The sequence below is a fragment of the Bos javanicus genome, chromosome 4 (genome assembly GCF_032452875.1).
Source record: "Bos javanicus breed banteng chromosome 4, ARS-OSU_banteng_1.0, whole genome shotgun sequence".
NCBI lineage: Eukaryota > Metazoa > Chordata > Mammalia > Artiodactyla > Bovidae > Bos > Bos javanicus.
Window position 1 is genome coordinate 66319310 of NC_083871.1, and position 24506 is coordinate 66343815.

Sequence of the window (24506 nt, forward strand, 5' to 3'; positions counted from 1 at the left end):
AGCAGAAAAGGACGCCTCTCTGGCCATCCAAACACCTGAGAATTTCTGTGCTGAGTCTAGTACTCCCCTCCCTTGCTGCTTAAGACTGGGAGATGCTTGGTCCAGAGAGTAAAAGATACTTACCCAGGGTTCCACAGAAAGCCAGGGCTCTGAACAGTCTCTGCTGGCTCTAAGAGCTCTTGGCCCACACTCCACATCTGCATGCATGGGGCCTGGACTACTGAGAAGCATTAACAGTGGACTCCCAGCTGTCCCCCTGCCTAAGCACCCTTCATCTCAGGCAAGACCAAAGGTGCGGCCTCCCGTGAAGTTCCTTCACCCCCTCACCAGGAATCCTCCACTTAATATCCTTCACTGGGTTTATATGTTTCCCTTTCTCCACTAGAAACAAGCTCTTCAAAGAGGCATAAGACCTGAGTCAGCCTTCCAGGGTCTCCTGTGTTAGAGAGAGAGATGTTTAAAGAGAACTATTTGGTATTTGCTCTTCAGTGAAATAGCACAGCCAAGGCTGTAGGAATACATGGAAGAAAGTTGATTCCGAAAAAGAAGGGAAAGCAAGTTGGGAAGACTTCATGGAGCAAGTGCTGTGGAGCACACCCTGGATAACTGGGCCAGTGATGTGTCAGGTGGAAGGGAGAGTGGGAACAGAGGGAGAGAGGGAACGGGGCCAGGTCATGGAGGCCTTGAATGCCAGGGCATGGGCTTCAGTTCTGTTCACACTACTCAGACCCCAGATGCTCATCCACAGCGTCATGAGGCAGGACTGGAATACTCCCAAAGGGTGCCGCTTGATGTTCAGGATGTACCTTCTAAATATTAATCCAGATTGGCTGAGAACTTTGAACTTGTCCCTCTCCCTCTCCTCCCTTCCCTCCTGCTGTTAAGTCAGAAGCTGCAGCGTCCCTCACTGTCCACTCTCCCTCCACCCTGGCAACCCCAGCAGGATCGGGAAACGCCACAGCAAATTCCACCCCTGGTGACTCTCAGGGACCACCCCAAAGAACCCTAAAGGCAGCCCACCCACCTCAAACCAGGTGCTCCAGAGTCTGGCCGGAATTTCCCTTTACAGCAGGGGTGGGCCTGGGGATGATGAATAGCAGGAGGAACCCAGACACAGCTTCAGGGGAGCCCACTAAGTCCTGGCTGTGCTGGGATTCACTGAGTGAATGGAGTGGGGGTCCACCCCATCTGAGTCTCAATTTCCTTATCTATGTGAAGGACACAGGAAACATACTGACCTCATGGGCCCCTGTCATGAGCAAGAGACACCACTGGCTGGGACTCCCTGTGCACAGCTAGGCTGTTTCAGCAAGGGGAGTAGAGTGTGGCTTAGGGTCTGGAAGGAGGAGCAATCGTGTCCTTGAGGGTCCCACTCACACTAAGGATGGTTGTCTTCCTACTGGGGTGGTGTGGCCTTCTATTGACCTTGAGAGGCACCAAGCTGTGTGACCTCTGGATGGTGTCTTGGGGCACCAAGAAGGGGCAGTCTGTCTACACTAAGAGGATCTGATCCCCAAAGGTCTCCAGAGAGAAGTGACCCCCTGGCCCCCAGAGACCCCTGTGTTAACAGGAGAACAAAAGACTGCCAGCCAGAGATGCCCTGCCCCCACCCCCCATCAGTTCACAGAAACGATGGTTGGGAGCCAGTTCTAATTCTACTTATCTCACCTTTGGGCAGGTTTTTCTCCTCTTTGAGCCTCAGTTTCTCTGTATGAGGTGGGTGGGGAGCTGGATGAGTTCTCGGGGCCCCCTTCCCCTGACATCCTCCTCTCTACAGCAGCCTCTGCCTCGAGGGTCCTTCTCCCAGCCTCCCTCTGCTGGCCGGCGTCATGGCGACAAGCCGATGGAGCGTTGCTAGGCATGACTGGAAGGAGGGAGCCTGCACAATAGCGGCCCGAACAAGGGTAGGCGCCTCCTCCCACTTGCCCTTCCCTGGAGAGGCCAGTGATCTCACACAGTGAGCTGGATTCTACTCATACCTCTTCCCTTTGTCATGGACCCAGAAGGGTCTGCGTTGTGCCTTCCTGACTCAGTTTCCCCACTCTCTGCTGTAGGTGTGGACATTTACCCCTCCCACACCTACTCAAGGACAGAAGGCAGAAATAGAGAGCTGGGGGTTTGGGGAGGTCCAGAGTGATGGTGGGGTCTGGAGAGCAGTGTCCACACAACACTGAAAAAATGGGAAAGAAGTTCCCTTCCCCTCTGTCACAAGCAGGTGGCCCTGAGAGGCCCTTCCTAACCTGATGACTGGGTTGATGATGGCAGATTCTCAGTCTCTCAGTGCGGCAGGTGGGCTCCGAGTTAGGGTCAACATCACCAGCTGCCCCCACCTCTACCCCCACCAACGTGCAGTAATCAGATCAAGACAGGAAATGTGCAGGCTTAACTCAGGGAGACGCACATTGTTCGGGTAGCTCAGGGAAACTGCTGTTGGCACAGGGCTGATGGTGAACGTGGGATGGGGGTAGGCTTAGGGTTAGATCTTAGGAGCTCTCCAGTTCACTGAAGCTGCATCCAGGGTGAGAAGTAGCGAGTGGTAGCGTTCTGCTATCCGTGGTACTGAAAGTTTCAGTCCCGCACAGTGACCTCATTCCTTCAGTAAATACTGCTTCTGGCCCTTCCCGTCTCCCTGTCAGCACCTTTCCACCCTCACTTCTTGTCATTTTCTTTCCACACAGCCAATGACCACATTGCTGCTCCTCCACCACAGTCTCACTCATCCCACGCCCCGCCTGACTCTTGCACTCTGCTTCATAACTACCACTCAAAAAATGGTCCCTCATGGTCCCCATCTCCCATACACTGCTGGTTCAACTATCAGAGATAGAAGTGCCAACCTCAGGAGTGCTTAAAAGTGACATATGGATGTCTGAGGTTGTTACACTGGCTTGAGGGTACTACTGGCATTTAGCAGATTGAAAAGTCCCATGCAGCAAATGCTTGACCCCCCTGAAATGCCAATATAGCATCACTGAGAAGCAGTTTACATTACTTTGCATGAGTGGGGAAGCTGAGGCTGAAAGGGGTAGGACTTAACCAACATCACTTAATCAGCCAGAGACAAAACTACAGCTAGAATGTAGGCTTCCATCTTCTCCCAACCAGGCTCCTGGACCACTCAGGTGACTGCCCAAACCAGAAACTCTCATCAAAGTGTCGGCATCTGAAAGGGAGACAGCATATTGTAATGAGAGCTTTCAACAGGCCAGGGCCACTCGGGGCAGAGTCCTGTCATGCTGCCAGGGTTAGAGTCCGGGCTTCCCAGACCACAGAGCCCTGGAAGAGAAGACCTTGCCTGCATCATACAGACCCTGATGCCCCTGGAAGACCACACTGCACACCACTGGCATCTGTCTTTGGTGGGGCACCTGTATTGCTGTGGTAACAGGCACCCACCTTTCTGCCTCCATCCCCACAATTCTGTCCTGACCACCTGCCCTCACACTTTCCGTGCCCATCTTCCTCTGGTTCCCAGTGGGGACTCTTCCAGTCTTCCTTTCTTCTGTCTGAGGCTGTGCCTGAGGGCTCAGTGTCCTCATTAGCCAACTCTCCCGAAGTGCTGGGAACATCTGTCTTCCAGCCTCCTGGTACTCATTGTATATAACCAGAGCCTTATTCCCAGGCATGACTGGGTCCCCAGAGGGGAAGCCCCCTCCCACCACTACATCCCACATCTCAGACCCTACTTCCCCAGGTTTGAGTTAATTTGATTCAGCCCACATGTACTCAATGGCTCACCCCCGAGGCAGGATCTGTTGACTCCAACATGGTTTCTGTCTACTTGTCTGTCCCCAGGGAGCTTAAGTTCAGTAGCAAAGAAAAGAAGGATCAATTCTAAAGAGATTAAGCCCATAGTGATGATGTCAAATGCTCTAGAAGATTTTTCTTTTTCAAACTGTGTTGTACCATAGCAGATTGTGAAGTAAATTTAGGGGGTCGTGACTAGCATTTGGGTATAAAATACATATAATTCATTAGAAAAGAATAGAAAGAAACTATTATAGCTGTGGTAAGATAAAATTTGCTTTGTGAAACTGGATTTAGTCATGTGAGGGATATGTGTGTGTGCTGGACTATGATATGAAACGGATGTGCTGCTGTAGTTCAAGGGCAATAGAGTATGAAGACCTATGTTTCAAAAAATGGGAAGACATAAAGGAGGTGTTTAGAGGGAAAAGGAAGAGATTAGTACCCTGGGTACTGGGGAAGCCTCCAGGAGGAGGCGGCATTAGAGCTTGGGGTTAAAAGAGAGGTGGGAGTTTGTCAGTGGGTATTGGGTGAGAGTCTCGAGGGGTGGTGTGTGCCAGGCCTGCTGGTGCAAATATCACCAGCCACGTGGAGAGGTAGTGAGGGGTCAGGCAAGTTCTGCTGGGGCCTGAGTGTCAAGAGCCTTGATTAGCACACCTGGAAAGTTGGACTTTATTCTCCAGAGCAGTAAAAAGCTGTTCATGGCCTTTATTGGGCTTCCTAGGTAGCTCAGTGGTAAAGAATCTGCTTGGCAATGCAGGAGATGTAGGAGATATGGGTTCGATCCCTGGGTTGGGAAGATCCCCTGGAGAAGGAAATGGCAGCCCACTCCAGTATTCTTGCCTGGAGAATCCCCATGGTCTGAGGAGCCTGGTGGGCTACAGTCCATGGGGTCTCAAAGAGTTGACATGACTGAGCATGCACGCAGCAGCAGCAGCAGATGGCTTTTATTTAGATATTAACATGAAATGGGGCTAAAGGACAGAGGTCAAGGGGGACAAGCGATGAGGCAGGGAGGCGAGAGAGGAGGCTGCTGTACCAGTCCAGGCAAGATGACCAGAGAGGAGGTGGGTGGGGGGGACAGGAGAGGGGTGGACTCCGGGGGGCGGCGGAAATAAAGGAGGAGACAGAATTCCATAGAGCTTGGTACCCCAAGGGCATTGATGTAGAGGACCAGAAAGGTCTCAGATCTGCAGCCTCTCTAGCCTGACCCCTCCCATCCTCAAGCCCACCCATGGTCAGTACCACCACAAGATACCGTACTTGGGAGATGAGTGTTCTCAGCTCAGGGGTAGGAATTGATGCCTCGAACTGTGGTCCTGGAGAAGATTCCTGAGAGTCCCTTGGACAGCCTTAAACCAGTCAATCTTAAGGGAAATCAACCCTGAATACTCGTTGGAAAGACTGATGCTGAAACTCCAGTATTTTGGTCATCTGATGTGAACAGCCGATTCATTGGAAAAGTCCCTGATGCTGGGAAAGATGCTGGGAAGAGGAAGAAGGCATCAGAGGATAAGATGGCTGGATGGCATCACTGATGCAATGGACGTGAACTTGGGCAAACTTTGGGAGATGGTGAGGGACAGGGAGCCCTGGCACGCTGCAGTCCATGGGGTCTCAGAGAATCAGACATGACTGGGCAACTGGACAATAACAACATCCTCAGGGAGCCCCACACTGATCTGAGACACCAGACTCATGCACCTGAACAACTCAGGTCCGGGTCATATGTAAGTGCTTAAGTGTGGGGCTCAGGCTGTCAGGACTGAGGAGCATGGAGGTATTGGAAGACGCAGGAGAAAGAGACTGTTTAGATGGAAGCAATCAAAAAGGCCTTCCTGGAGGAAGGAGCTTAGCACTGAACTTCTGAAGCCTGGATAACATCTAAGAACACATCCATAGAAGATAAAATTTTCTGCCTTTTGGACTCTAGCCAGAATCAGAGTCTGTCTTATCTCACCCATGTCTTTTGAGAGGGACTCTAAACCCCTATCAGGGAGGGACTGTTTATTTGATAAAGCACTCACCCTTCCCAAATGCCTTTACATTGGTCCTTTTGGCTTCACCCTTTGCTCTTACTTAGTTCAGTGCCATCACTGATCCTATGCATCACATTCTCTGCACATACAACTCTTCTGTATATAACAAACCTGTAGGGGGAGAGACCCCACTGGGGCTGGGTGCCACAGTGAGGGGCAAGGAGCTGATGTCCTTGCACTGGGTCAGAGTTGGTGTCAGACCAACACTGGCCTAACTGACTCATACCCTGGCCGGGGACCTCGCTGACAGGTGACAGGCCCAGGAGTCAGGAGTAGGCCACTAACAACCCCAAATTTGAAAAACTTATGAGCTCAAATTAAAAAACAATTAGGCTAATAGAATCTCCGCCATTGTTTCTGCTCTTCAGCAAGTATGCCTTCATAATTTCATTGCTTTTAACTCACTGTTAGCTCAGCGGAAGTGGATTTTTAAGGTAACTTAATTATTTCAGAATTCATTGCTTCCAAAAACAATCTAAGGTTCCCCCCTCCAGCTCTGTGACTCTGTGCTCTGTGAACCATTTATTTTAATTAGCTTTGTATTGTGATTCAAACGTAAGCGCAAAAGAAAAATCCACAAACAACTGCCCATTAGCCAGAGAGCAGAACCCTGGTACAAATTACTGCTGAACAACGGGTGGTTTAGAGTTTCTGAGTAAGCGGGGGAGGTAAGGTACAGAAAACAGCAAAATGCCGAGCAGAGGCAGCAGAGGGCTTTGGAGTGATCAGATATGAGAGGTTCCTCCTGGCTGGAGGTGACAGTGGGCTACCTCTGTCGCATGGAGAGGGTGGCTTAGGAGCTAGATCTTGACAGTCAAGCTAGGATTTAAAGAAAATAGGAGCATTCTTTGAACTTTGTGCATCCCCTTTCAATAAAGCCCTCCCTTCTGTGTATCAGACACAGATGTTCTGAAATGTCTTTTTGCACATCACACTCCAACTTGAACACAGAGGCGAGTTCTCAAACATTTAGACATCACGTGGTGGCCTCCCAAGCAGCCGCAGCTCCAGGTCAGCAGCAGTCTTGTTGCCCCACATTGCTGTCGTTCCTGTACCACTGCCCAGTGGCTTAGGGGTTAGGAACATAAGCCCTGAACCGGACCTTCTGGGTTGGAATCTTCTTATCTCTGTATCCTTGGCAAGCTGCTCGATTGCCTTGTGCCTCACTTTTCTCATCTATAAAATGGGTTAATCTTAGGGCTTCCTCCATCGGGTTGCTGTGAGGATCGAATGGGCGCATGTAAATGAAGCAGTTAGAAGAGGAGCTGGCACGGGGCAGACACCTGCGTGTAAATAGTGACTGCGGAGCACATGGAAGTGCCGGTGGGAAAATATGGATCTCAGGAGCATAAAATGACTGTGATAGGTTTGGAAACTATTCATCGTGCTAAAAGTAGTGAATCTTCAGCCACATCCCAGGGCTCACAATGGCGTTCAATCTTTTTTTTTTTTTTTTAATGTTTATTTACTGCGCCGGATCTTAGTTGCAACACACAGGATCTTCACTCTTCACTGAAGCATGTGGGATCTCTAGTAGTGCCATGCAGAATTTTTAGTCGTGGTGTGCAAATTCTTGGTTTCAGTGTGTGGGCTCGACCAGAATCAAACCTGGGCCCACTGCATTGGGAGCGGGGAGGCTTAGTCATTGGACCACCAGGGAAGTCCCTGGGGTTCAGTTTCGAACAAAATTAAAGGAAATGTACAAATTGCTAGTCAAAGATTGTGTCAGAAATGGGTTTTAATCATGCCTTTTAGCTACCCCGGTGGGGGGGGGGTAAGCCTTCTATGCACGTTTCACATTAATGACTTTCACGTGAATGTCAGGCGTGTTGTGTTTGCAGGTCTAGAGAGACTGAAATGTAGGGACCTTAACCTGTGGGTACCAGGGAGCCAGGGAGAGTTCTTGAGGAGAGAAGTGACCGCCGCCCCTGCTTGGTGCTTGACATCTTTTGTAGGGAATGCCTACCGAGAGTGCTTGGAGAATGGGACGTGGGCCTCGCGGATCAACTACTCCCAGTGTGAACCCATTTTGGATGATAAGGTGAGTGTCCCCACCTGCCCCACCCTTGGTCCTTGTGTAAGTAGTAGGACTCAGACTGAGCACAGAGGGTTCCAAGGTGGGCAGAACCAGCCCTGTGGCAACCACCCACCACTTTTTGCCCCTCTTGTCCCCGTCCTGTGCTCAGTGACGTTGTGGTGCGTAGAGAAGGGGACATAGAGCCCCACCTTCAGGAGAGTTCAGCTGGTGAGGGATGCAAGCAAGGTGGCACCGACACAGCAGGGAATGACCATGTGACCAGTGTCCCCACCTCTGACAGGCTGTGTGACGCCCCTCCTCTGGGCCTGTTTCCCCATCCGGCATTCTGATTCTGCGACCCCATGTGGAAACAGGCACAGTGCTCAGAGGGCTATTCCCTGCAGGAAGCTGGGTCCCCTTCAGACTTCACCCCTCCCCTTGCTCTGGAACTGGATTCCCTACTGTCTGTGGTGCCAACCTCCTCCCCTTTGAAGCTACTTCTCACTCCTGACTCCAAAAGACACATCCCACCTCCATCTTCCTCCTCATTCACCCATTACAGCCCCCAGTGAGGCTGTAACTTTTCCCCAAAAGAAGTCCAAGTTCAGAGAAAAAACATTTGTCTACCCTGAGAAAGTGATTCTACAAAATGTGAGCCAAAGGAGGTCTATAGTGAGGCCACAAGAGAGGCAAGCAGGACGGTCGTAAAGGAGAGAAAGTGGTCCCCTCCGGCCCTCCGCCTTCACTCTCCATCTCACAGTGCTTGAGATGTGAACACTGGTGAACCAAAGTGAGGGCGGGGTGTCGGGACAGTCTGCCCTGACAGGAAGGATTATCTTAATCATTGCCTCTGTTTAGAATTGCCAGCGAGTGGTGATAAAGCAGACTGACTTTTATTTGGCCTTGATACTGTTCTTAAAATCTCTACAGACAAGACACCCCCTCACAGCTGTACCCAGAGCAGACTGGTCCCAAGGGACCCCCAGACCTGGTACACAGTTCGCTGCTTCAGAGACGGGAGGGCAGGTTGGCTTCATTACACAGATGCCAAAACCGAGTCCCAGAGGTAGACGTCCGTGCACTCTGAGGCGCATCCCACTAGGGTGTGGGCTGGGACAAGACACAGGTGTAGCTACTTCCATTCCAGAATTACAAATAAAATAGAAGCGATGGGGAGGGAGGTGGGAGTGGGGTTCAGGATGGGGGGACACATGTACGCCCATGGCTGATTCATGTCAATATATGGCAAAAACCACAATATTGTAAAGTAATTAGCCTCCAATTAAAATAAATTAATTACAAAAATAAAATAAAACAGAGTCTACATCCCCACAATTCTGGCGTAGCTCAGAATACGTTGTGTTCAGATCTGCCCCAAAGTGCATGTCGGGACTCCTGACCACAGCCGTTTATACCAAGAGCCACGCAGGGCTGACAGGAGACAGCTGTGGGAGCCAGGTGTGCTGGTGACACTTGGAGCCTCTTCTGCCCCCCGAGGTCAGGACCCACTAGGTGGCCGTCGCTAGAGTAGCCGCGTGCCCCAGGCCTCCAGCTGCCTGTGTGTCTGTCTGTCTGTCCAGCAGAGGAAGTACGACCTGCACTACCGAATTGCACTCATCGTCAACTACCTGGGCCACTGCGTGTCCGTGGCAGCCCTCGTGGGCGCCTTCCTGCTTTTCCTGGCCCTGCGGTGAGTCCACCTCACCCCTGCTTTTTCTCCGCCCTCCCCCCCCACCCCACATGGCATCCCCTTCCCCATCCCAGACATTCTAACCTCCACTCCGGCGACCCTCGGGCCAAAGGACAAAAGAGGCTTGAGGAGGCACCAGAGCACTGACCGCTAGCAGGCATGCAGAATGCAAAAGGGGTGCTGGCCCTGGAAGACTGCCTTGCCTTCATCCCAGGCTAAGTCTCTCCCTCACCTCGGGTCAGAGGGAGGGGCACAGGCCCAGCTGACCCAACTGAGCTCTGAGCCCAGGTGCAGCCTGACCCGGCTGACAGCTGTCCTGGGTCTCGCACAGGAGCATTCGCTGTCTGCGGAACGTGATTCACTGGAATCTCATCACCACCTTTATCCTGCGGAATGTCATGTGGTTCCTGCTGCAGCTCATCGACCACGAAGTGCACGAGAGCAATGAGGTCGTGGGTGGAGGTTTGGGCTGGGCCTGGGGGGTTGGGGGGCTCCCACCTCTCTCACCCCATCTTCACCTGCAGACCTGAACCTGAGCTCACCTCTACCACATCATTGTCCCTCCAGAGCTGGGAGTGGGGGAATGGGGCTCCAGATGGGGTCTTGAGAGCCGCTCAGACCAGACACCAGACTTTGGTTTATCCTGTTCCACTCCCTGTCTCGTGCATTCAGCACCTCCCGAAGGTCCCTTAGAGGAAAGGGGGCTGAAATTAACCTCTATTGAGCTTTAGCTCACTTGATTCCAATTAGAGAGTTGTAGGAATTTTCCTACATGGAATTTTCCAGACATGGAAACCGATGCTCAGAAAGGTTAGATTACATTGTTATGATGCCTCTGCAGCTGGGCCATCAGGACATTGAGCAGAACAGCACGTTAGCTGCCCACCCTGGATTTGTGTCAACCGCTGTTGTACTGCATCCAGGTTGTGAAACCAGAGCCTAGAATGGAGCCATGCACAGAGCTCTTTTGTCCACTGTTAGAGACTGCTCAATACATTGTCTTTGGATGGCTAGTCCTGAGCGCACACTCAGCCCGGTTTGCCTTTTGACTTGGCCCCTCGTCGAGCCTTGCCTCAGCATCAATGGAATTCAGTCAGTTTGGGGTGTCGTGCAGCCCACTGTTGGCTTGTATTGACAAGGCATTGTTAACTTGGTGGAGGGGGGCGGAAAGCAGGGTTTGGAGGAGAGGATCTTTGGAGTCCCTCCTCAGCAGGACTTTCTCAGAACAAAGAAGACAGATGGCCACATGGAGTCCAAGATCAGGACTGGGATCATGGGGGGAAGCCACAGAGGCTGAGATTAGCTCAGCTGATGCTCTGACAGCTGAGGCTATTAGAGCCTGACAGAGAGGGGCTGAGCCGTCCACAGTCCGCTTCCCATGACAGGGCTCCTCTGACTGCCACTGCCCATGTTCTCAGCTCTGAGGGTGCCCTGGGGACAAATCCCCAGGAAAGATGGCTGGGTAGGGTCCATTGAGAAGAGGTCTGGGCTGTGGCCCATGGTGGCTCTGGGCAGGCTTGTCCTCTGAAGGAGTGGTAGTAACTCTGCTCAGAGGGACAAGGACAAATTCCCCTCAACTGAGAAGGCACGTGGCAACGGCATTCATTTCGTGGTGCCTGCCTTTGCCACCTCCGTCTCCTGGAACCAGCCTGTAAGATGGCATTATCTTTTCCTCTACAATGCAGTGAGGTTCAGAGACGTTAGGCCACTTGCCAGAGGCCCCAGCAATAGCGAGTCTCCCTCCAGAGACAGCTGCTGCTGCTGTTGCTGCTGCTAAGTCACTTCAGTTGTGTTCGACTCTGTGAGACCCTATAGACGGCAGCCTACGAGGCTCCCCCTACGAGGCTCTCCCTCCTGGGATTCTCCAGGCAAGAACACTGGAGTGGGTCGCCGTTTCCTTCTCCATTCCAGAGACAGCTGCGATCATGCTAAGCCCAGAATTTCCTAAACCCGGGAATCTGGGATGATCACCTCCAGAGCTGTGGCTCACCTTCACCGACCCTGTACTATTTCAATAGCAGTTTTCTTTTAATTGACTCACTAATTTTTTTCTGCATGAAATTTCATTGTCCATCCCTAAATGGAAACCAGGCTGATTTGCTGTGAACTGAAGGTGATCCTCGAGAAAATAGGCTTGCTAGGTGGCTTAGTGGTAAAGAATCCACCTGCCGAGGCAGGAGACATGGGTTCAATCGATCCTTGGGTCAGGAAGATCCCCCGGAGGAGGAAATGACAACCCACTCCAGTATCCTTGCTGGTAAAATCCCATGCACAAAGGAGCCTGGCAGGCTACAGTCTATGGGGTCTCAGAGAGTCGTACATTACTGAGCTCCTGAACCCAACGCACATGCTGGAGAAAATGACAGTGATACACAGCAGTGCTGTTCAGTTCTAGCCTCTCCCTGCAGAAAGCTCAGAGCCAGACTCCCACTTTCTTTTATGAAAAAGGAGATAAGAAATCACCAGGGAGAAGTCAGACACCGTGGTTCCAGGGGAGCCTGGCCCCTTAATCTGAAAAACTGAAGGACGAATGATGAAGGATGAAGTTTCCCTGAATGAGATTCAAGAGTGTTTAATTCCAGGTCCGTGACCTAACGCAAATGACTCTCCTCTGTCAGCACGCAAGCCATGCACCTGGGGGCTTGGCTCCAGGCGCCTGCTGAATGACTCCCCTCTGTCAGCATGCGAGCTGTGCACCGGGGGGCTTGGCTCCAGGCGCCTGCTGACTACCGCCTGCCCCATGCAGGTCTGGTGCCGCTGCATCACCACCATCTTCAACTACTTCGTGGTGACAAACTTCTTCTGGATGTTCGTAGAGGGCTGCTACCTGCACACGGCCATTGTCATGACCTACTCCACCGAGCGCCTGCGCAAGTGGCTCTTCCTCTTCATTGGATGGTGTGAGGGTCCCGGGGGGCCTGCAGGGTCTAGTGGGGAGAGGATTCTGCTGACAGGGTCACTTCCTTTTATCTTGGGTCCAAGGACGGGACCACATTGCCATCTACCATCCCCAGGACAGTCTGAGGAGGCAGGAGCTCTCCTCCACGTAGACGAGGGAGAAGCAAATAGTCCCTCCAAGAGGACAGTCCACAAATGGTCCTCCTCTTCTTGCTTGGAATGGCTGATCCAAAGACCTTTGTCTCTCACCTCAAAAGAGGAGCTGGCCAGCTCCACTTCTCTATCAAAAAATCTCAGAAAATCACACTGTCCTCTCATCTCTCTGACCTGCTTGGAGGGGATAGCTGAGAGTGGGGGAGGGGTGGGGCAGGGGTCTAGGAACAGGGCCCCCCAAGGTCCTAGATGGCCTGCAGTTGAATGATTGGAAACAATGTCCTAGCCCTTTGTGGTGCCCCGACTCTGTGCTCTACATGAGGGTCTCCTGACCATCTCTCTGTCCACTGCAGCTGTATCTGTCCTTCTTTCAGGCGTCCCCTGCCCCATCGTCATCGCCTGGGCCATTGGCAAGCTCTACTACGAGAATGAACAGTAAGTAGGACTGGCCAGCCGTGAGCAGGTAGGAACTGCAGCCATGCCAGGACAGATTCACTTTTCCATTGTTTTAAAATTGAAAAACTTTCCCCGGCACCCAGAGGTACTCGTGTGATAGTGTCAAGTCAACTTTGTGGAACTGAGTTAGGAATCATGGTTCTTTTAGGTGTCCAATGCATGAATCCCTTGGCCTTTGGTAAGGCCTCCTCCTAGATTTGGGTGTGGCGAGCCTGGCTTGAGCCATATGGAGGAGGCCAAGGACTCCCAGGTTTCAGGCCAGAGCACATCCAAGATTGTGGCATTGAGCCACTCACAGATGCCCCGGGTCAGGCCAGTGGACACTTGTTATACTCTGCATCCCAGTCTCTGCCTGGGGTGCAGTGTTCCACACTGGGGCCCTCTGCACCCGAGACTTTGAAATAGCCTCAGCACAGATGGTGGCAACAGGTCAGCCAAGGAATGGTGGGGAAGCTGGGAGCCACCAGCTGAGAGAAGAGAAGACAAGGAATGTCAGTCTCTATGTTCAGATCTTCTAGCAGTCTCCAAGGCTGGAGAGAACAGATGAGATTTAGGGGCGGGGGCAGGAATGGGGTAGTTTCCAGGCTCCTAGCAATAAAAGCTTCCCAAGAGTGAGAGGGCTGCCTTGAGAGGTAGTGAGCTTCCCGTCATGGGGGCATTTAAGCAAAGAAACAAATCCCTGTGCTAGGAAGCCAGCAGTGAGCGCACACACCTAGGCAGTGTGCACTGGGTGGCCTTGAGGGTTGTGGAAGACAGAACTTCCTGAAGTCTGCAGGGCCCTTTCTGCAGTCCACTAAGAGTTGCTGACAGCCAGACTGGGTCCTGGGCTAACCCTGCCCAGACCCTGAAGCTTCTCCACTCCTGGCATCCCCAGAGAATAACCAACCAGCATAGAAGCTGGCTTCCTCCCCTGAGTGCATGAGGCTGGGGATCCACTGGAAGAAGGCTCCCGCTTCCACACCTGCAGCTTTGTGTGGCTAAGTGCCTGGCACAGGAGTGGCATGTTCCAAGCAATGCGGGAACAGGTGGTGCAGGCAGCTGGGCTTTGGGCCAGCAAGGGGGAACCCAGCTCTCCATTCATGAGTCTCTTGTGGGTCTAGCCCTGGGCCCAGCAGTCTGGGATGGGAGTGGAGGAGTGAGGAGGAGACCCAGACCCTCCCGCAGTCTACCTGAGGAGACCAGACCCTCCACGTAGGGCAAAAGGCAGCTCAGGAGTGAGCCAAGGAGGTCAGTGGGTCTGGGGCTGTCCACCCAGGCTTTAGCGGGAGGAGCAGCCATGAAGATGGGGTCTCAGAAAGGATCAAGCCAGAGGGCCCTGGCTCCAAGGCTGCAGTGGTCCCAGGCTCTGGTTCAGCAGGCCACTTACAGCCACCCCATCTTTGCAGGTGCTGGTTTGGCAAGGAGCCCGGAGACCTGGTGGACTACATCTACCAGGGCCCCATCATCCTCGTGCTCCTGGTAGGTCCTCAGTGGGAACTGGGATGGGGCTGGGCACCCGGAGGACTGCAGAGGACCCACCACAGAGATGCCGGGGAAGGACGTGGCCTGGAGCAGCCGCTCCCCCCGCCCCCACACACACTCTGTGCACAGTACCACACTGCTTGGCACTCCGTCCTCTCTTTTCCAACACTCTACACCCTGATGCAGCCCCCTTCCCCTCTCTGGCCCTTGGGTTCTTTCTCTGGACAGAGAGTGGGTCTGACTGGCAGATTTCTAGTGCCTCTGACATCCCCTTGCCAGGTTCAATGTCGAGACAGCCAGGCCGGGGGAGAAGGGGCAACTGGTGACAAGAGAAGGGTCTGCAGGATTCAATTCAGCCCAGACCTGCCTCTCCCTCCACCCGCAGAGACCTCCTCCAGGGCTCAGCCCACCGCCCCCAGCCTGGAGCAGTGGGACCGAATGAAGCAGAGCATAATGAGCAATTGTTCCTTACCCAGCTCCCCGCCCTTTGCCAAAAGTATTCACATCTAAGATATAATTGCCGCCATGTCTCTAAACCACAGTGAGCTTTAATTAAGGTAGAGTTTAAGTAGAGGCTGCATTCTGCAAAAAAATGAACCCATTATATATCATACATTAAAAAAAAAAAGAAACATACAAAAGAGCCCCATAAGAAATTGGCATTTACGTAAGACTTATTTCAGGCTTGGTAATTTCAGGCTCCTGTATGTACCAGCTTCCTTAAAGGGCCACTCGCTCCCTGTGGGAAGCTTGAGAGGGAATGGCCATGCCCCTCTTGCTCACAGCAGGTGCCTAATGGGGGTTTCTTTGGTCTACCTTAGAGACAAAGATTGTTTATCTCTTTTTATCTCCTTACTCTTCACCCTTTTGTAACTTCCTCCAGGATTCATTTGACCCCGTCTTTGGAGTGTCCTTGATATATATGACTAAGAAGGTTTTTACCCACTGCCTGAAACTCTACCATCAGGGCTCCATTCATTTCAGAAATGGAAGCCATTCATTGTCAGCAGTCAGTTGGAGGGATCATTGTCCTTGGATTCCCAGCTGCAATGAGTCACTGATCCCCACCCCCTCCACAGTGTAAATGGAAACCCCATGAGACCCATCCCTTCCCCACCAGCAGCCAAGAGCCCATTCTGGAGGGAGAAGGCTTCTGATGAGCCTGAGAACCAGCCAAGGAAGGCTGACCTGGGTGGGGTGCGAGCCCCCTCTGCAAAGATGCTGGACAGCAGTGAGGAAATGCACAGAGAAGGGGGACGGGCTGGGAAGGCCCAGTGTGTGTGTGTGTGTGTGTGTGTGTGTGTGTGTATGTGTGTGTGTGTGTTAGTCACTCAGTCATGTCAGACTCTTTGCCGCCCCATGGTCTGTGGCCTGCCAGGCTCCTCTGCCCGTGGAATTCTCCAAGCAAGAATACTGGGATGGGTTGCTACGCCCTTCTCCAGGGGAATCTTCCTGACCCAGGGAAAGAACCTGGGTCTCCTGCATTAGCAGGCAGATTCTTTACCTTCTGAGCCACCAGGGAAGCCAGGAAGGCCCAATGCCAGGACCCGATTCCCACCTCCTGTCCACACCCCCTCCTTTGGTTCCACCCTCACTGAGGGCCCTGTGCTTGTCTTTCCCTGTGGACCCAGCCCACACTCTGCTATGTGCATGGACAGGGCTTCCAGGTTCTAAGTTCAACCCTTCCAGAAGCTCTATCTTCATTTCCGGTCCTCACATCCTTGAAGCCTGGAGGTGGGGATAATGCCCCCGTTTCACAGATGAAGAACCTGAGAGATGAAATGACTATACAGGGTTACCACTCATAGCTAGCTGAGCTGAGACCTAAGGGGTGGGTCACCCACCACCTCTTGCTGTCCCTTCCATTGAATGCGAGCTTGGTGCCCCTCCCACTGCTGCTGTCCCCTGGCAGCTCACTACTTTCTGAGAGACCCGTGCTTGTTTCTGGGTTCTGGGAAGTGAGTTGGCTTGGGTGGGTTTGCAGGAGGCTGTTGTCACTGTTGTCGGCGTGGGAAAAGCACAAGCTCAGTGCTCTCCGTGAGTATTTGAACGTGAGCGGACCTTCCCAGACAGGCTCGGTGGCAATCCCTGCTAGACCAGCAAGGAAGCAGAAGCTCAGAAAGGTTACTTAAGCAATTTGCCCAAGGCCACGCAGATTCTAGTTGGAATAGCTGAAATTAGAGCCATGTGTGTTTATGGAGGAGGAGGTCCCCGGAAGTAGAATGAGAGTGAAAGCAGAAGACAAGGAAGGAAACTGACAGAGGTGTAGTGATGAGCAGGCTTCCCTGGGGCAGCAAGTGGAAGAGTCTCAGAACTGACCCTCGGTTGGGAAGCCGGGTTACTTACCCACACGCTTCATGTCCCATCAGTGGAGGATGCCCTGGGGACCTGGAATCCCCTCATTTCCAGGCCCCTCTCTGTTTTCTGAGCTAGATCCCCTGGCACCAGAGAAAGCCCCAGCCTGGAAACTGCCCCCTGCAGCTACAGGTGAATGGTGGATGGCACGTGAGGTCTGTCTGGCGAAAGACTCGGCTCTTTGTTCCATGGATGGTGTCTTGCTCTGCAGCATCTCAGCTTCCCCTGTCCCAAACGCAGGTTCCAGGGCCCTCATCTGCCACTGGAAATCTCTGGGGTAGGTCCAGGATCTGTATTTGGAATAAGCACCTTTGATGTGCATACTCTAGTTGAAGAACTTGGTGTGTTCAGCAGCCTTGTGGTCAGGGATGTGAGTCATCTGGGCTTTCTCCATGGCCCAGACAGGGCCCTGCATGTAGTTGGACTCAGGACCTGGGCCTCTGAGATGCTATAGATCAGGCAAGACTAGCAGGCTGGCTATGTTATTTGAGCCAGTGAATGTGCATGACAAGAAGCTAAGGCTGGGAGAGGTGCGAAGAGGGAGCAGAGATGTGATGGCAGCACCCGAATACCCAGAGCTGAAGGGATGCAGAGGACACTCCCAAGGGCTGTGACTTCCTCTCCAATCATGTCTGAAGCCAAGAAGGAAGAGATGTCAGGCCTCCTCCCTCCCTGCCTGCCTCTGCACATGTGCAGACAGGGAAGGTTTGGGAAGTGGTGGGGAGGGTGGTGTCAGTGCCTCCCTGGGGAAGGGAGGAAGGTGCCTGCAGTTAAATGAGGTGGAGAAGATGTAAATGGGGAGGCTGGGAGCCAAGCTCAAAAGGAAAGAGTGACTTTGGGGCTGCACAGACCAGGCTGAGATGGGGTGGGAACAGTGTCACCAACTCCTGCCTGGTGTGAGGAGAGGGGATAAGGCCTTGTTTCCCAGACCCTCTGCAGCAGCCCCTGTCCTGCTCTTGCCTCACAGAAGGGGCCTTGTAACTCAAAGGTGCTCAGCAACTGCTTATTGGGTAGATGGGTGGGTGGTAGGTGGTTAGTGAATCTGTGTATGTTATCTGTTAAGTGAGTGAGAGGGTAGATAAATTGATGAATGGAATGTTGAATAGATACTTAGATGGATGGATGGATGGTTGGATGGATGGGTAGATGAATGTCACACTTTAAATAAGTGGGTAGGTGGTCGAGTAATATTTGGATGAATGGATTAAAGGAATGATGGATAAAAATGAGTGGATAATTGAATTGGTTAAGGGGTTTATGAACTGTTAGTGAATAAGGTTTAAAATGTAGGGAAATATGGAAGAAATGAGAATATATTTTGATTCCAGTAACCTCTCTTTTCAGAGAAGTTAGGAAGAATCAGAAAAGGTCAAGTGTTTTGTATCACTTGTATGAGAAAATTAGGATCTACCTATGTGTCAAAGTGACCTCATGATCCAGGAGAATATACCAGAAACCCAGGAGCTAGAGCTTAGATGAGCCTCAAGAGGAAGCAAGGTGCATTAGGCCATGGCAGCCCTGGCTGAAAGCTTCCACCACCCCTCACCCTGGGTTCACCAGGCTATGCCACTACAGTTCAAGAGCAGCAGGCTGTGACTGAGGAGGGACCCCCCACCCCCACCCCAGGCCCCTGGAGCATCCTCAAGCTTAGGGGTGATCCAGAGGCCACAGGAATGTCTATGTCCCCAAATTCCCTGTCTGGGGTCCAGAACTTAGGAGACTTCAGAAATGACAGAGTCTCAGGCCTGGGACAGGAAGGGCGTGTGCGTGTGTGTACACATACTCAGATGTGTGTACACACATGACCCAGCAGACACCCCTGGGTTAATATGTATCTCCCTCTTTCCTGGGGGAGATTCCTGGGGTGTCAGGCCTACAGTGCTCACTTTCTTGTCAACTTGTACTTGGAGATGGATGAAGAGGGACACAGGCATGTCCGTGTCCCCAGATACACACTCATACGTGAGCACACTCCCAGGCAAACATCCCGGCACAGAGCACAGACCCACATGGAACGTTGAGAGGGCAGCACACAGACAGGCCAACACTTGCACACCCACAGAGACTACACACAGCTTGAAGCTGCCCCGGGAGGCCACATGGGCAGGTCCTGGGGAGAGGCTGGGTGTGGCAGGCTCCGATGCTAAGAGAAGGCTCAGAATGAAGATAAATAAGGCCCTTCTAGGAGCCTCGGAGTCAGCCCAGGAGCCTGTTCATCCCCATGGCCTCAGAGGTGTCTGTGAATATTTTAGCGTTTTCCTCTAAAAAATGAATGATGACAGGGGACTGAGCAAATGGGGTACCTGCCTACCCTTAGAAGGGAGGAGCAGAGGCCTTGGGACCCCATGCAGGTGCTGGGGTAACAGGTGGAACGGGAGTGTGCATGGGACATGGATTTTCAGGGGGCTGCAGGGGAGAAGGCTCTCATCTCGTCCCCACCTCATGGCTCTTCTTTTTCTCCTCCCTGCCCTTCTCCCTCCAGATCAACTTTATATTTCTGTTCAACATTGTCAGGATCTTAATGACAAAGTTACGAGCATCCACCACATCAGAGACAATCCAGTACAGGTAAGTGATGGGTGCCTCGACCCTCAGCAGGGAAGGAATGAGGAGGCCATCTGGGGCATCCCCTGCCTCTGGGCAGGACCCTCTGAGTTTCACCTGGGGGCCTCACTCAGGCTCCCAGAAGAAACACCAGCCAGTGAGGACCCACCTGCGGTTTGGGCTCAGATGGGTCTTGTCACCTTTTCCCCCTCCGCCCCACAGGAAGGCGGTGAAGGCCACCCTGGTTCTCCTGCCCCTTCTGGGCATCACCTACATGCTCTTCTTTGTCAACCCTGGGGAGGACGAGCTGTCACAGATCGTGTTCATCTATTTCAACTCCTTTCTGCAGTCGTTCCAGGTGGGTCGCACGGTGGGATGGGGCCGCAGTGAGCCTCCCTGACCTGGCGTGCTCAGGCACCCCTGCCCTCATAGAGCACTTCAATGGGGCTGGCCCCCGCGGGGTTCACTTCATACACACTGAAGTACAAGTGTGTGCACACCCAGGGTCAGGTGGGCCCACCCCCGACTGGATCAGGGTCACCCTTGCCTGCGCCTACTGCAGGCCCCAGCCCCTGCTCCAAGGACTTAGGGCACCTTTTGGCTCACAGTGAACCCCAGTAAACCTGCTCTGTGATGGGGGTGCCCACCCAGCTCTGAGCCTCTGGGGGCCCGAGTCAGAGTGTTCCCCAGCCACCCCATCCCTGCTCCAACCCCCACCCCCCCAGGCAGAGCAGCTCCTCCAGCAGGCCACTGACCTCTCCCTCTTCCTTCCCAGGGTTTCTTTGTGTCTGTCTTCTACTGCTTCTTCAATGGAGAGGTATGACACCTGTCCCAGGTAGGCCTGGGCTCTGAGGTCCTCACACCCCACTCCAGGGCAATTTGAGGGGAGTCCCTGACTCTGGAAAAGGGAGGGCCAGAGAAACCACTCAGCTCTGGGGAGACAGGAATCCTGTCTCAGGGACTCCAACCAGTTTAGAAGGTCAACTCTGGAGGCAGAAACAATACACCAGCTCTCCACAATGTACCCGGAAAGCTGGGTGGGTTGGAGCCCAGGCCGCAGGGGCTCATGGGAGAGGAAAGCCAGAACATGGGTGATGGCAGGAGAGCGCATCCTGAGATGCGCTCAGGATGTGAGCTGTGCATCCAGGCTTTTATGGTCCAGGGAGCAGAAAGACACCAGTGCACCCTTCCATCTCCCTACTGCTTGAGGGACAACAGGCCTCCAGGTGGTTTCAGAGAGCCAGGCTCCAGCGAAACCTGGTGAGCTTTACAAAGCCTGGAATCCTAGCAGAGCAGACTTGCAGGAGAGAGGCTCACTCAGGCCTGTGGTCGGTGAGGACCCATCGTGGGTGCTGGGACAGAAAGGAGACACCCTCCCAGGGCTCGAGAGTTTCCACACACCCCAGAGGAATTCCAGTGGCATCCTGGGGCCCCTTCACTTGCCCGTGCATAGGGTGATAGTGGGGTCTGCATGCTGGGGTCTCGGTCAGTTAAAGCAGACTCCAGGCAGGAGAGTCCACAGTGGAGACCAGGGTGGGCTGCTAAAGGGCAGGGAGAGAAGGAGCCACTAAAGCAAGCAAACAGTGAATGCTTGCAGAGCATTTATTCTGTTTAGCCATGTGGCAGGCCAGCATGTGGGGGACATGATCCATTTTGCAGAAAATTCTTCCATTGCAATGCAGATGAGAATAGAGTGGCACCAGTAACAGTCAGGGCTTGAAATGAGTAGTGCTCCGTCTCAGCTGCATGCTGGGGTAAGCAGGGCATATCTTGCAGGGGCATAGAGAAGATCAGGGCTGCAGAGGACGTGAGAAGGACCCTGCTTTTGGAACCAGCCCGTCTCTGAGTGTGAGGGTGGCAGTCAGGTGGGCCACCTCAGCCTCCCGTGATGGCCCAGCAAGAGGCAGGGGGCAGGGGAGAGGACTGGCTGGGACCTCAGGATCATCCTTCCCCTCCCCTGCAGGTACGCTCAGCTGTGAGGAAGAGGTGGCACCGCTGGCAGGACCATCACTCCCTCCGAGTCCCCGTGGCCCGGGCCATGTCGATCCCCACATCGCCCACGCGGATCAGCTTCCACAGCATTAAGCAGACGGCCGCTGTATGACCTCTGAGTGCCCCCATCTCACCCATCACTTGACCACCAGGACAGCATCCCCATTTTCCTCCAGCACCTTTCTCTAGGTTCTTCCAGCCATGCAGGCCCTGGTGGGGGCAGAGAGAAGGGAAGCACAAGGGGGTCTCAGGAACCAGGGCCAGCAGGGCCCCAAGTCTCAGTGCGAGAGGGAGCCGAGCTGAGAAGTCACAGGAACCCCCAGAGACGAGCAGGTCACAGATCTTCAGGCATTGCCCACACAAGCCTCTGGCGGGATCCTTACTGTCACCCTGTTATAAGATGAAGACCTGAGGCCCAGAGCCAGGAAGGGCTTTCATGACAAACAAGGGACTCCTCTGCCCCCACTCACAGCTAAGGGTCTTCCCACCAGCAGCAGGGTGATGGCTGGCCCCTCCAAGCCTTCTGCCTCTGTGTTCAGTGGCGCCCCCTGCAGTTGGACGGAGGCACAGCAGCTGAAGAGATGAATTCCACTGGCTTCATCCCAGGGACTCTCAACCTAGAGAAGCCTCACCTAACCCCCACCCCTGACCCCATCCTCCTGCCCCTCGGGCTCTTAGAAGGATATGCTGCCTCCTTTCCTGAGGGGCCTCTTCTCATCCTGGTCCACAGATTCAGAGCCTGGGGGAGGGGCAGGTGAGGAGGAAGATGCTGCCAGGATGGCACATACTCTTAGACCAACCAGATACGTAGTACAGGACAAAATGGGGAGGAGAAGCCTGGGGTGGGGGGTGGGTTGGGAGAAGGAGGAGGGTAGAACGAACAGAAACCAAAGTTCGACTTTGGTGACTGGAACTAATCCCTCAGCCCCCACCTGAGGCTGGGCTTCAGTCTCCCATTCAGAAACATCTGTGCTATCTGAGAAATAAACCATGCCTTTGTGGAAACGCAGTCTCCCCTCAGGGGAAGGGGTGCTGTGGGCCAAGGACGGTGGGCCGGGTCCACCCTTATTTGCAGAGACTCTCGCCCTGGCCTGGGGCCGTTTCCCCCTCTCCACCGATGCCTGCGGGTCTGTCCCTTACGTTCACCAGGCCAGTGTCTGCCCTTCCGCTAATGCAAAGGCAGTTTAATTCTGCATGAAGGAGAGGTGCACCCCAGCAGGCTGCGGTCTGTTCCTGTTTCCTGTTCTGGAGTCTCGAGGGAGGTATAGAGCTGGCCCCTGCAGCCTCCATGGGTAATAACCGGGGCTGGCTCCATCTTGGCCTCCATCTGCCCTTCCCTCCAGGAGAGGGTGGGAGTCAAAGGGCAGGGAGAGCCATCGGGCAGGGGTTTGAAAGAGCTTTTGCTCTTGGTATACCGCCCCCCACCCCATATTTTTAAAATTATGTATCTCATCTTGCACATTTTTAAGTTGGCATCTAATATTTTTCACATAAATTTTAAAACTTGTGAAGGATGTGATTTCTGGCATTTGGTAAATATTTACATTTTAAAATAAAACTGCCACAATGCTTTACAATACATCATATAAAATCCAAACAGTGGTGATTTAATACTCTCATCTATTTAAAAAAAATGCAACCTGCTCTTCCTTAACAGCTGGAAATTTTAGGATGTTCCTTTTCTCTTGGAACTTGTACTTTCATCTCATTCCCCCTACAGAATTTCTTAGTAATGCAGCATTTTTTATGGTTGAAAGTTTATTTCTCACCTTATCATACTTCTCTGCCACAAATAAATATTTAGAAATTAGAATTGAAATAACTTCCTATGACAAAATATTCTAAGAGTTTTTTTAAAAAGTCTGGGTTGAGTTATTACAACTAATTTTTGACATAAAATATAATGTACAAGTGATTAAAACAATATAGATGTCTAAAATGTTTTATAAGTAATTGCTGAACCTAGAAAGGAAAATGTTGAAAACACATCTTAATGAAACAAATAAGAAATTATTTGTGAATCTGTGGATGCATCAGGACCCAGCCTCTTTATTTTCTTCCATTTTTATAGCTCTACATGCTGAGAAGCCTTTCACACAAATAAGTATAATAGATGTCACCCAATTCTCTGAACTCTTTTTGACATGTGTGCCAAAAATTGCACAGTGATTTATCATCAAAGGTGATCTGTCAACTGGCCACATGATTAAGTCCTCTGTAAATGAGGCTGCGAGAAATGAACAACCTTAGACTTGTCAAGGACTTTGCTGTGTGGAGAATATGCTTTTTGGGTGGTCCCAGAGCACCAGAGCACCTGGACTTCCTCGGCGCTGGGGCTGGGAGGGGTGGGGTTAAGCCCCGGGAGATGCTCGAATGAGATGCAGGAGGGGGACGCTCTGCTTCACACCTGTGCAGCAGAGAGAGATGGGAGGCCCTGACTCCCAGGTGCAGAGCCCTTGCAGGTCTTGGAAAGTCTCCCTGCATCCTCAGAGGTGTCACAATGGCTGCTTCCATTAGCATCATCGTGGGCCCTTGTAGAGCAAGGAGCAGCAAATGACTCAGGCCCAAGAGGCCACTTGGAGAGCCCTGCTGCTGGAGGAGCTGAGTGTTCGTCAGAGCAGCGTGGAGAACTCCAGCAGCTGCAGAGGCTCAGTGCCATGTCCCAGCCACTCATTATCCCGCCAGCCTGCTCCCTGGAGGGCCTGCCCTGGAGCACCCCCAAAGTTGCTAACACTTGTGCAGCAAGGTTAGCCAGAGGGACCGTTTAACTCAGCTCCCTCTGCAGTTTGGAGAGGCCCCTCTTTGGTCCTGCACAGACCCTGCAGCCCCTCATCACTGGGGCTCCTGGTCATGGCTCCAGTGAGCTCTGGCTTGAAATGCCACCAGAGCCATTAGGTCCTGTCTCTGGGTCCTCCATTCATTAACCTCGTTCAGCCCCTGTTCATCACAGCCAAGCCCATCCTTGTTAGCATCTACTTTAGTGTAGACAGCCCCTTGTCTGCTGGCCTTCCTGGAAAGAGGCCTCATTAGCAGACTCACATTTTGAGCAGGCAAGTTCCCAGACCCCTGTGCTCTTAGGCTCTCCTGTTTAACCCTTTCACCTCCCCTGATTTATAAAGCTAGGAAAGACTTGAGATCACAATGGTAGTCCTCA

General features: G+C 52.7%; 1 protein-coding gene across 2 annotated transcripts in view; it reads left to right on the forward strand.

The window, feature by feature from the left end:
• CRHR2 (corticotropin releasing hormone receptor 2) overlaps positions 1-22933 on the forward strand; it is a 44703-nt gene extending 21770 nt beyond the window's left edge. For both annotated transcript variants that reach the window (XM_061414218.1, XM_061414219.1), the window contains 10 exons: positions 7742-7827; positions 9384-9493; positions 9825-9942; positions 12240-12393; positions 12919-12979; positions 14386-14458; positions 19299-19384; positions 19583-19718; positions 20136-20177; positions 21324-22933. In XM_061414218.1, coding sequence (XP_061270202.1) covers positions 7742-7827; positions 9384-9493; positions 9825-9942; positions 12240-12393; positions 12919-12979; positions 14386-14458; positions 19299-19384; positions 19583-19718; positions 20136-20177; positions 21324-21464 — 1007 coding nt within the window. In that variant the 3' untranslated portion in view covers positions 21465-22933. The remainder of the gene's footprint in view (positions 1-7741; positions 7828-9383; positions 9494-9824; positions 9943-12239; positions 12394-12918; positions 12980-14385; positions 14459-19298; positions 19385-19582; positions 19719-20135; positions 20178-21323) is intronic.
• Positions 22934-24506: the final 1573 nt, after the last annotated feature.